This window comes from Danio aesculapii, chromosome 9 (assembly GCF_903798145.1).
Source record: "Danio aesculapii chromosome 9, fDanAes4.1, whole genome shotgun sequence".
NCBI lineage: Eukaryota > Metazoa > Chordata > Actinopteri > Cypriniformes > Danionidae > Danio > Danio aesculapii.
In genome coordinates, this window is record NC_079443.1 from 44,850,526 (window position 1) to 44,863,291 (window position 12,766).

Sequence of the window (12,766 nt, forward strand, 5' to 3'; positions counted from 1 at the left end):
GCAAAGTTCAATTGCAAGCAGCACGGGGAAGTGATCAGACAGCAGACAAGCGATCGGTAAATTAACATCTGCAGTTACAGTCTGATTCTCCCCGAGCAGCAGTACGGCATCACTCCCACAATTCGATTTCACTGAATATGCCACTCACAGCTGCCACCGTCACTGTTTCAATCAAAATTCAATTTGCCATTTCAGCAGGATGGGTGGAAAACAGATGCGTGCTTTCTGGGGTGTCAGTAATGCGAATCTCTCTGTGCTGTTGCTGCATCTGCCACAGACGGATACGGGACTCTCAAAAAATAGCCATGAGCTTGCTTTCCTCTGTATAAGAAACATACACACACTCGCCATCCTATATGTCCCCACTAAGCCTAATCCCAGGCTCTACACAGTAGGCAACTCGAATTTTGCAAACTTATGGCAAACTGGTCTTTCAAACATGGATCTGCCATTCAGCAGGTAGGCTGGTATTTCAGTCTTACACACACACACACTGAGAACGCTGAGCACTCAAGGAATAAATCATTCAGAAACACACTGCCCGGCCGGTAACAAAAAAAGGATAATAAGTGAGAAAGGGGAGCGAGAGCAATATCAGCACTTCTACATAAACCTAAAAAAGCTAGACTGGAGTTTCTTTCAGTGCCAATGAAAAGAGTGGCATTATTGCAAATTACAGCAAATAACTAACAGCCGGATCATGATTTAAACCAGCGATGTCCAATTCTGCTCCTGGAGGGCCACACTGTGCTGTAGAGTTTAGCTTCAGATAATCCACAAGCCTGAATGTTTCAAGTGATCCTGAAGACCTTCACAAGCTGTGTTGGGGATAAAAAGTCACGCAACAGGAATGGTTATGCCTTTGAAATAGTGTCACTGTGCTGCATCTTAAAGTAAAAACATCTTAGTCCTGCTGTCTGTGTTCTCAAAGGAGCAGTAGGTGATTGTCTTCAGAATCATTTTTTGTTGTGCTCGTTAAAAGTCTCTTTGCATTCTAATAGTAATGATTAAAGTAAATGATCTAAATGTATTTATATGCATTTTTATTTTCTGGGTGAGGAATAAGACTAAAAAAAATGTTCATTCAATTAAAATTTTCAGAGCTGACAAATAACTTCATTACCACAGATAAACTGTCTGTCAACAAATTTAAATTAGTATTTCTGTGCAGCTTCTTCACGCAGATCCATTCATCAATGTACATACACGTGAAGCATGGCCACCTACAGCTGATAGAGAGAGACATCAGGTAAACTCTGCAATCTGAACTTCTTTCTGAAAGACCAACGTGGTCTTGTATCCGTGAAAAGATTTAGTTTTAGAAAGGGCTTCAGCCCAAAATGCAGAATCAAAATTTTCTAAATCCTGAAGCAATATCAGAATTACTTTTGCATGCTGGAGGGAAATGACTTTATGCTTTTCAAAACAACGATCTGAAGGGTGACACCATGGCTGAGGTGTTGCTTTCAGACAGGTATGTTTTAAAACTATTTGAGTCACGCAAAGCTTATGGAAATTGTGTTCTTGTTTAAGAATGGATTTCTATGCACCAAAGTGTTTTTCAGCCACTGAAAGCATATTCAGTTAAATAGACCTAAGCATTCGTTTAGTTGTTCAAGTGGAAAAGGAGATGAAAACAAGTGGCATACGTGAGAATCTGTGAGCACAATTGAAAATGAAAAGTCACTTGCTGTCTTGGTAATATAAGTGTAATGTAAAACGATGCAGTATATTTCTGTTTTTAGAACGCTGGACAAAAAGCGTGTCTTCATAGAGTTTTCTAACTGGTGAATGACATGATCTAGTGTTATACAAGCTCGTTCATGACTTAAGGAGACGTGGCTTTTGGACAGCAGGGGAGGAATGCACCTTTAATATTAATCAAACTACAAAACATGAAATCACTCTGCTCTTGACTGAATAGCTGTATAGCTCAGTAACGGTTAACCTTTATTTAAATTATACAGTGACGATTAGACACAGCAGTGTTATATTTGATTATATTTTTCAGTTTATGCAACTCAAATCTACTGTTAGGTACAAGGTAAAAATTGAAAAGAACAGGTCATTTCAGTACAATCTTTCCTTGTAGAGTTGTGTGCCAGTGCTTTTGAACCAAAAATACCATATAATGAACCATACAGAAACATGCAGAATATTAATCTGGCAATACGTTTTAATAACCTTTTTCAAGGTATTCCAGTTTGGAAAAGTCAAGGTTTTGAAACTGCCAAAATTTTCTGTAATACCGTTCCCAAGGTATGTGTAAGATTTTTTTTTTATTTACCTTTTTTTTTAAGACAACAGTACCTCCAGCAGAAAAAATATCCAAAGATGCCGTTTTAAAATGTAAAGAAATTTTGAACTAATGAAGACAGCAAAAGTCAATGATTAATTTAAATAATTTAGCCTAACATGTTTACTGCTCCAGAATATTATAAATCTCTCAAAAAAGAAAATATATTGTTTTCAAAGGGGGGAAAAGTTGTTGTTTTTTACCCAGACATTTAAAACGAATATATTTAAGAGCAGTAATCACAATATCGTGATACCATGATATTTTTATCCAAGTTTATCATAACGTCAGAATCTTATACCAGCCCATGCCTAGTTTTTAATATTTATAATAATTAATAGGGATGCTCCGATCAGGATTTTTACAGCCGATACTGAGTACTGATTTCCTGTGATTGTGATCAGATGATAACAAGTACCGATTCTGATGCCTCATGCTTTATATAACTTTGCCATTGCATAAGCACATTTTTCCCTCCATGTATGAGATCTCGCTTTACCTAAGAGAATAAATTAAGGATGTTGCATACATGTAATGGTCAGATGCAAAAAAATAGATAAAACAAGTAGAAATAATAAGAAAAAAAAACTGACAATGCAATTTGGAGACATTGCTCACGTGTTGTAGTGCTGTGGATGTATAACCCGGGTTGTAAACTCATAAACAAACACTTGCGATCGATTTATGAGATCGGCCAGAGGTGTGTTTCCAAAAACCATCATAAGCTAACTAATGTCGCAAGTTCCGTCATTACAAACATAGTTTGCTGATTTGGCGTTTCACAAATCCATCCATCCAACGAACATTCGCAAACTGCGTTGCCAACTTGTACACTTGCTTTCAAAGAATTTTTACAGTTCAGTTTTAGCAATCTTCAATCTTCACTTACCACTCGTTTAGAGCATCATTATGGGTGTTTTACGTTAACGTGGTTCAAATGATGGATATGTGACAGAGAAACATTGAAGTAAAGTTGGTTTTATATTTGCATTATCATTCATTTTTGGACAGTGACAACTTGTGACATGCTCCCTCTATTGTTTACCATGCTACTTGGAATATTTGGTCTGAAATCAGATATTTAGCACTATTGTGGGTTTTGGGAAACACTCGTCACTACATTGTTCTTTTCCCAAACGAAGCATCGTACTTTGATAGTTCAGCCACGAGTTTTGTTGTTGTTTGGGGAAACGCACCCCAGATCAGCGAGTACCAATCGAATCATGAAATGTGATATTGGCCAATACTGATCTCTGGTCAATCGATCGAAGCGCATCCCTAATAATAAAAAAATGTTTAAAGAGATTGACAGTACATGGTAAAATATATTTAAGTAAAACAACTGATTTTGCAATTGCAATAATATTTCATAATGTTACTGTTTTCAAATTAGTCAACTGTTATTGTTGTATGGCCTCGTCCCTATCATAATTTGAATTTTAGAGACACTCAGTGGACTAAATTTTAAACACAATTGTTTGTTATGGGTTTAAATCAGTGTGTTTATGTTCATATTGTACACACATGATCTCACACAAACCAAAGCAGCGCCATCTGCTCCACGCGTGCAGGCCCACAAACCGTAAAAACCCACCGGAACACATCCACGAGCCGCTTTAAAACTGTTCAGCGCGGTCAAACAAACATATCGGCTTCATAACCTGGAACTAACAGCGAAGTTCTTACCTCATTTCTCGATGTAGGCCTCAGATTCATTGCCGTCTGAGATTCGTTTGACTCAGCCGCCATCTTTTCCGCCGTATTCCGGAAGTGATGCTACGGAGGCCCGCGAGGTTCTAAAAGTGTGGCAAACGCGTTTTTCCTCAGCAGTCAAACTGCATTACTGAACATATGTTGGATGATTATCATCACTGATGGAAAAAAACAACTATGCGTCAGGAAACAGATGTCTTGATATTATTTTTACATTACATTAATGTCTTGAAACTAATTTAAGATGCTGTTCAGAACAGAGGTAGGAAATTAAATTTAATGATTAATAGGACAAACAAATGTAACCTTTATCCTAAAACATTTTTCCAGGAATCAGAAGTGTACTGTAGATTTTTGCAAATATTGTTTCCAGGAATCACAGCTATACTGTCTATCAGAACTGTCCGTTTTGATTAACTGATGATCTAGGATTTGCACCTTAACAACCTTAAAATAAAGTAATTAATGACATTATTGATCAATAAATCAATTAAATGACTTATGAATATTATTATTATTATTAGTAGTAGTAGTAGTAAAGAATAATATTTAACAAATAGAAAAAAACTAAAAATATCAAGCCATTATTTTGGTCATTGAAAACTCCACACAGAAACGGCAACTGTTCGTTTTTATAATTTAAAACCAAGGCCATAACATGTTGTTTTGAGCTTAAAACAATTATATTAGAATTGATATGTTAAATTAAAATAATTAAATAAAAATCATGACCATATTGCCATCCTCTGTGTATTAACAACAAATGCATCTGAATCTACTATGCATAGTACTGCAGTTTTCTATTTATTTAATAAAATCTACCTTTCATTTCATTCATTCATTTCCTTCAGCTTAGTCTCTGATTTATCAGAGGTCACCACAGCGGAATGAACCGCCAACTATTTCAGCATATGTTTTACACAGCGGATGCCTTTCCAGCCACAACCCAGTACTAGGAAACACCCATACTGTACACTTTCACACTCATGCACTATGGCCAATTTAGTTAATCCAATCTACCTATAGCGCATGTCTTTGGACTGTGGCACTCAGAGGAAACCCACGCCAACACCAATGTATTGACACCATCTCTGACTCAATAATCATAACAGCTTTAAATAATCATAGTAGCTTTAAATACACAGCCTTCGTGTTTTCTTAGAAGAATCGTGCCGTTGATGTATCAGACGAATTCTGCCTGCAGAAAAAAAGGCATGAGACACAAACAGCTTGTGGTTTTAAAAATACAGCACCTACACCTGCGTTCAAACCACATGTTTGATGCTGTAAACAAGCTGCATTCATACTCACACAAAACAAAAAGTCTTTGTGAGCATTTAACAACCACTAGGGAAGCATTCCTATCCCAAGACAAGACACTGCAGGTGAAAATTGAAGGAGGAAAAAAAAAGAATCGTTTTAACCATATTCTTCAGATCATATATTAAGATTTGCAAACTGTTATGACTCACAAAGTTCTCAAAAATATTTAGTTGAATATGCAAATCAGCCATTTTTATTATGCACTAATTTGCATAAATGTCTAGCACAAAAATATACATTTTGGATGAATTATTGTTTCTTTCTCTTTTTTTGACATATTAGACTAAAAGGATTTTACAGAGGGGATTTTATGAATCTCTTTTATTGCATAATATTTCAGAGGCATAAAAATATGTTCACTATTTTAATGTGTCTTCCTTATATATAATGTATCATAGATTGACAAGCATTAAGTTACAAATATTCTGTACTTACTGCAGAACTGAAAGTCATACATAATACTGCATATATTTATATATAATATTATATATATAGCGGTGTGACATGGTGGCTCAGTGGTTAGCACTGTCGCCTCACAGCACAAAGGTTGCTGGTTTGAGTCCCGGCTGGGTCACTTGGCATTTGTGTGTGGAGTTTGCATGTTCTCCCTGTGTTGGTGTGGGTTTCCTCCAGGTGCTCTGGTTTCCCTCACAGTCCAAATACTGAAGTCAATAAACTAAATCAGCCTTATTTTGTTTGGATGTTTCCCAGTACTGGGTTGCAGCTGGGAGGGAATCCGCTGTGTATAGAACATAGCACACATAACACACTGGATAAGTTGGCGGCTCATTCCCCTTTGTGATTCCTGATAAATAAAAGGACTAAGCCGAGGGAAAATTATATGAATGAATATATAATATACTATACATCTAATTTACTCTTTTTTGGACTTTGTTAACTATGAAAACTAGGCAAGTTAAGTACACTGTAAACAATCTTATGTGCTATTTACTTAAAAAAATATTGGTAACACTATTGCACGTATTATTTTTAAGTAGTTTGAAAACTTGATTTTTTTTTAGCAAAAAACACTTGAAAGAATCATGTGAAAATTACAAATTTTTTTGAGTGTTATATACACACACATATATATATATATATATATATATATATATATATATATATATATATATATATATATATATATATATATATATATATATATATATATATATATACATATATATATATATATATATATACATATATATATATATATATATAGGCAAATCACAAAAGTGGTTTGTTCTGTAGTCAGTCAAATAAAAAGTAATTTCTTAAGGGGGCTAATAATATTGATCTTGGCCATTTTTACATTTTTAAAACAATTTATTTGTATTACAGTCAAACTAAAAGAAATAAGACTTTCTCCAGCAGAAAAATATAATAGAAAAAGCTGTGAAGAAAATCTGAGAACAAATTAATTTTGAGGAAAAATCCTTTAAAATTTTGTATTGCAATTGAAATCTAAGGACACAAATTGACAAACGGTGAAACTAAACAAATGTATATTTTTTGTTTTCTTTACATTAGACTAAACTATAAAACCCAAAGCCTAAAATCTCAAAACAGACAGTGTTTTTTCTTTCTTGCAACCATGATTTAGTTTTTAATTATTATTTTTCCTGGAGGACATTTATTTTCCTTCAGTTTGTTTTAGGGCTTAGATGACATTTTCTTTAAGTGAAGCGACACTGTTGCTGTGAAGTGACCTGAAGTGTCTCCCTGTTGCTGTTGTTATTTCCACCTCTGACTCTCTCAGAGCAGTTAGTCTGCGAAAGCGTGAATGTCAAGAGACATAAAATATCTGTGTCAGGCTTCAGGCTACTCAAGACATCTCGTCCTCTTCCAGGAACCCAGCATTTCACTATATAATGTCTGGCAGCACGTTTCATTTAAAAGAGTTTGTTATTTAGTAAAACAATTATGCAGCACAAAATAATTAAGAAATAATAATAAAGTTAATAAGATATGAAATATCAGAAATATACAACAAACACAGCCAATGTTCAATATTCAAAATAACTTAAAATAAATGAGAATTTCTATCCGTTTGAGTTTAAAAATAAGTTACAGGACAAGCTACAATTAAGGAAACAAACAATACATTTATAAAGTAATTAAAACGACACAGTAACTGACAATAGCAAGTTATTATTTAACAGTTTAAATGAAGTATTTTGTTTAACTTCATATTATTTAATTGATCATAGTGGGACTAATTATTTTCACTAACCTTTAGTATGAATTGCTTCTTAATTAATAATAAATGCGTCTGAAACAACCCTACAAATTGACATATTAGCTATTTTGTATGGTATTTTACTTTTTTATTAGAAATACTAATAATTAATAACGTAATATTGTTTTCTATACATATTTTCATTCAAATGACTTGCATCTCTAATCCGAAAGACAACACTGCCATCTACTGGCAATCAAAACAATTGACTGTCCACATATTTCAGTCACGTTCAAGGCAGACACAAAGTAATTAAAACACTTATACGATCGTATTCAAGCTACAATGAATAACTGAATGCAGAATAATTGTAACATTAAAAACAATGCATTTTCTAAGAAGCCGTATTGAAAAATACTAATTGACCCGTTTTAAAATTGAAATGGCGGTTGTAAGAAATTATGTAAAATACCTTACCTGATATCTATCAGCGATAAAGAATTGATTATATATATCAGAATTATTAGCCCCCTGAATTAGTAGCCTGTCTGTTTATTTTTTCCCCTAATTTGTTTAACGGAGAGAAGATTTTTCAACACATTTCTAAACATAATAGTTTTAATAACTCATTTCTAATAACTGATTTATTTTATCTTTGCCATGATGACAGTAAATAATATTTTACTAGATATTTTTCAAGACACTTCTATACAGCTTAAAGTGACATTTAAAGGCTTAACTAGGTTATTTGGTTAACTAGGCAGGTTAGGGTAATTAGGCAAGTTATTGTATAACGATGGTTTATTCTGTAGACTATCGAAAAAAAAATTGCTTAAGGGGGCTAATAATTTTTGACCTTAAAATGGTTTTTAAAAAAATAAAAACTGCTTTTATTCTAGCTGAAATAAAACAAATAAGAAAAAATATTATCAGACATACTGTGAAAATTTCCTTGCTCTTTAAAACATAATTTGGGAAATATTTAAAAAAGAAAAAAAAATTAAAAGGGGGGCTAATAATTCTGACTTCAACTGTATATGTTTTCGTAACTGTATATATTTTCATATTGGTCTGATCTCATCATTTTCAGCTGAAATTTGATTGAATATTAGTATCAAATTGTATAACACGAAGAACGTAATAAAACATTCCCCCATTCAATATACATAAGGGTATACACTCAAAATAACATTAAAATCTTATCCTTTTCGTAAACATCAAACATTTCAACCAAAAACTTATACTCATTACTGAAAGGAGTTCGTTGAATAACTCAATCAAACGAGTGTCCTGTCATTGACCCTAAACAGACAGTTTTACATTCGAGTGCTGCTAAAAAGACTTTTGAGAGTTTTGAGAGCAGCTAAAGCACAAGCATGTATATGCTATACACAACAAGATCAATGCTTCTGCTTAAGTAGCAATGCATTTGATGTCTCTTAAGTGCTGCTAAATGTGAACTTCAGATAGACAAACAGCACAATGAGTGTCTTTAATGTATCTGTATGAAGATCAGATCTCTGTGCCTGACATAAAAGTTTATATTGAATCTACTAAATTTCACCACTGGGTCAAAGACGAGCTGCCCCATTTTGGTGTCCGCATTTAGACAATGGCAAAGAATGCATTTTTAAAAGTGCCCACTTAAAGGGAAAGTTCACACAGAAATGAAAATTAACTCGTGATATATTCTCCCTCATGTGGTTTTAAACCTTTATGAGTTTCTTTCTTCTGTTAAACACAAAAGAAGATATTTTGAAGAATGTCGGTTGCTGGCACCCATTGACTACCATAGTAAAAAAATGACTATGCTAGTCAGTGTGTGCCAGCAACCAGCAATTTTTTATAACTATCTTATTTTGTGTTCAATAGAAGAAGAAGAAGAAGAAGAAGAAGAAGAAGAAGAAGAAGAAGAAGAAGAAGAAGAAGAAGGAAAAAAACTGAGATGGGTTTTGAAGAAGTCAAGGGTTTATTAGATGATATGATAGATTTTTATTTTTGGGGTGAACTATTAATTTTAAATACTCCAAATAACTTTTGTTAAAATAAAAACATAAAAAATGGGTGAAATAATGCCCCATCATTCAACATGTATTTATATAAAAATGAAAGAAAATCATTCTGACCTGTACTTACTAAACTAGATTAAGCAATATATGAAGTGTCATCTGACATTTTCCTCTAAAATTAGCAGTTTTTCTCAGGCTCCTATGTCTTGATTCAGTAATTTCACTGTTATGACAAAGAATAGGTTATTTTCATCAATATTAACATGAAATAACTGAACATAAACATAAGAGCCAGAGAAAAAGGCTCATTGCGGAAGAAAATTCCAGATGGCACTTAGAGGTTTTTGCATCTGAACTCTTCATATGACCAAATTATTTTAAAATATATTTTAGATTCAAAACACCTAAATTGATAAACCCACGTTTGTTTAAATGGTGGTAAAATATGAGAGTGTAAAATGACAACTAATAGAACAGGACAAACAAATGAATTGATACTGGGAATACCAGGAAAATACATTTACAATAAAATAAAATTAAACAAATCTATTGGTATAGATATTAAATTGGCACTGCCTTCATCAGTTTGGGGGCAGAAAGTTTATTATTATGATTGTTTTTTATTCCATTTATTATTATACTTTATTCAGCAGTAATAGATTACATTGACCAGATATGAAATGAATTAATAATGAAATGAATTAATGGAAATTGCATTTTTATTATTACATAATGAGCTAAAATATAATGAAATAATGAATGAATGAACAAAGGTGACATGGTGCCGCAGTGAGTAGCACTGTCGCCTCACAGCAAGAAGGTTGCTGGTTCGAGCCTCAGCTGGGTCAGTTGGCATTTCTGTGTGGACTTTGCATGTTCTCACCGTGTTCGCGTGGGTTTCCTCCAGGTGTTCTGGTTTCCCCCGACAGTCAAAAGACATGTGGTACAGGTGAATTGGGTGAGCTAAATTGGCCATAGTGTATGAGTGTGATTGAGTGTGTATGGGTGTTTCCCAGCAGTGGGTTGCAGCTGGAAGGGCATCCGCTGCGTGAAACATATGTTAGATAAGTTGGCGATTCATTCAGCTGTGGTGACCCCTGATTAATAAAGGGACTAAGCTGAAAAGAAAATGAATGAACAAATGAATGAATCGATGAATGGAAATTATATTTTTGTAATTAAATATTGAGCTGAAATGAAATAATAAAAAAATGAATGAATGCGAACCTATATATTGAGCTAAATCACAATGAAATTAAATGAAATAATGAATAAATGGAAAACATTTTTTGCAATTAAATATTGAACTGAAATGAAATGACAATAAAATGAAATGATATATGAAATAAATGAATGGAAATTACATTTTTGTAATTATTTATTGAGCTAAAATAAAATGAAATATTGAATGAATGAATGCGTGGAAATTACATTTTGGTAATCATATATTGAGCTAAAAGTAAATGATAATAAAATGAAATAATAATAAATAAATTATGAATGAATGAATGAATGAAAATTATATTTTTGTAATTACATATTGAGCTGAAACTAAATGATAATAAAATGAAATAATAATAAATAAATTATGAATTAATGAATTAATGGAAATTATATTCTTGTAATTACATATTGATCTAAAATGAAATTGCAATGAAATGAAATAATGAATGTATGGATGAATGGAAATTATTTTTTGTAATTAAATATTGAGCTGCATGAAATGACAATAAAATGAAATGATAATGAAATGAAATAATAATGAAATGAATGCATGGAAATTACATTTTGGTAATCATATATTGAGCTAAAATTAACTGATAATAAAATTAAATAATAATGAATAAATGATGAACGAATAAATGGAAATTGTATTTTTGTTAAACAATAATAAAACAAAGGAATGGAAATTGAATTTTTGTAATTAAATATTGAGCTTAAATGAAATTACAATGAAATGAAATGAAATGAAATAATGATTGAATGGAACTTATTTTAGAATTAAATACTGAGCTGAAATGAAATGACAATAAAATTAAATGATACTGAAATGAAATAATAATGAATACATGAAACTTACATTTTTATAATTATATATTGATCTAAACTGAAATGATAATAAAATTAAATAATAATGAATGGAATTTGTTCATTCATTCATTTTATTATGAGCTTAGTCCCTTTATTAATCAGGAGTCACCACAGCAGAATGAACCACCAACTTATCTAGTATATGTTTTACGCAGCAGATGCCCTTCCAGCCACAACCTAACACTAGGAAACACCCATACATTCATTCACAATCATACAATATGGACAATTTAGCTTACTAAATCAGAATCAGAATCAGTTTTATTGCCAAGTGTGCTTCACACACACAAGGAATTTGTTTTGGCTACAGAAGCTTCCAGTGTACATAAAGTGACAAGTGACAACACAAAATAAATATAAAAAATAAAATAAAATAAAATAAAATAAAAATGATAACATTAAACAGATGCGGTTAGTCAAGAAAAGTAAATTTACCTATAGCACACTGTGGGGCTTGCACACAGCGACCTTCTTGCTGTGAGGCGATCGTGCTACCCACTGTGTCACCGTGACGCCTGAATGGAAAATTTTGTAATTTATTTACTTTAATATTAAAAATTATAAAATATTGAGCTAAAATGAAATTACAATTAAATGAAAGGAAATAATGAATGAATGAATGAATGAATGGATGAATGAATGAATGAATGAATGAATGAATGAATGAATGAATGAATGGAATTGACACTTTTATAACTATATTTTGTTTGCAAAATTCATTAATAGAATTCATAGAAGAACACGAAGTATTAGAATATGAAGTGACAAAACTGATTACAGCATTAATAACAATAAGAAATATTTCACAAATTAGAATAATTAACAAGAATGATTCACTCACAGAAAAAAAGTTATTTTAAATTGTATGATAATTTAACATATTACAATTTCACTGTTTTTAATCAAATAAATGCAGCTTGATACTCTAAGACAGTGTTTCCCAACCCTGTTCCTGAAGGCACACCAACAATACACATTTTCAACCTCTCCCTAATCAAACACACCTGAATCAACTTATCATAACATCAGAAGAGACTCCAACACCTGAAGTTAATGGGTCAGAAAAGGGAGACATCTATAATATGTACTGTTGGTGTGCCTCCAGGAACAGGGTTGGGAAACACTGCTCTAAGAGACTCTAATAAGGCCAAA

General features: G+C 32.5%; 1 protein-coding gene across 1 annotated transcript in view; it reads right to left on the bottom strand.

Annotated features, from left to right (window-relative positions):
- cwc22 (CWC22 spliceosome associated protein homolog) overlaps nucleotides 1-4,091 on the bottom strand; it is a 78,363-nt gene extending 74,272 nt beyond the window's left edge. Inside the window, exon 1 of the mRNA XM_056465833.1 lies at nucleotides 3,983-4,091. Coding sequence (XP_056321808.1) covers nucleotides 3,983-4,045 — 63 coding nt within the window. The 5' untranslated portion in view covers nucleotides 4,046-4,091. The remainder of the gene's footprint in view (nucleotides 1-3,982) is intronic.
- Nucleotides 4,092-12,766: the final 8,675 nt, after the last annotated feature.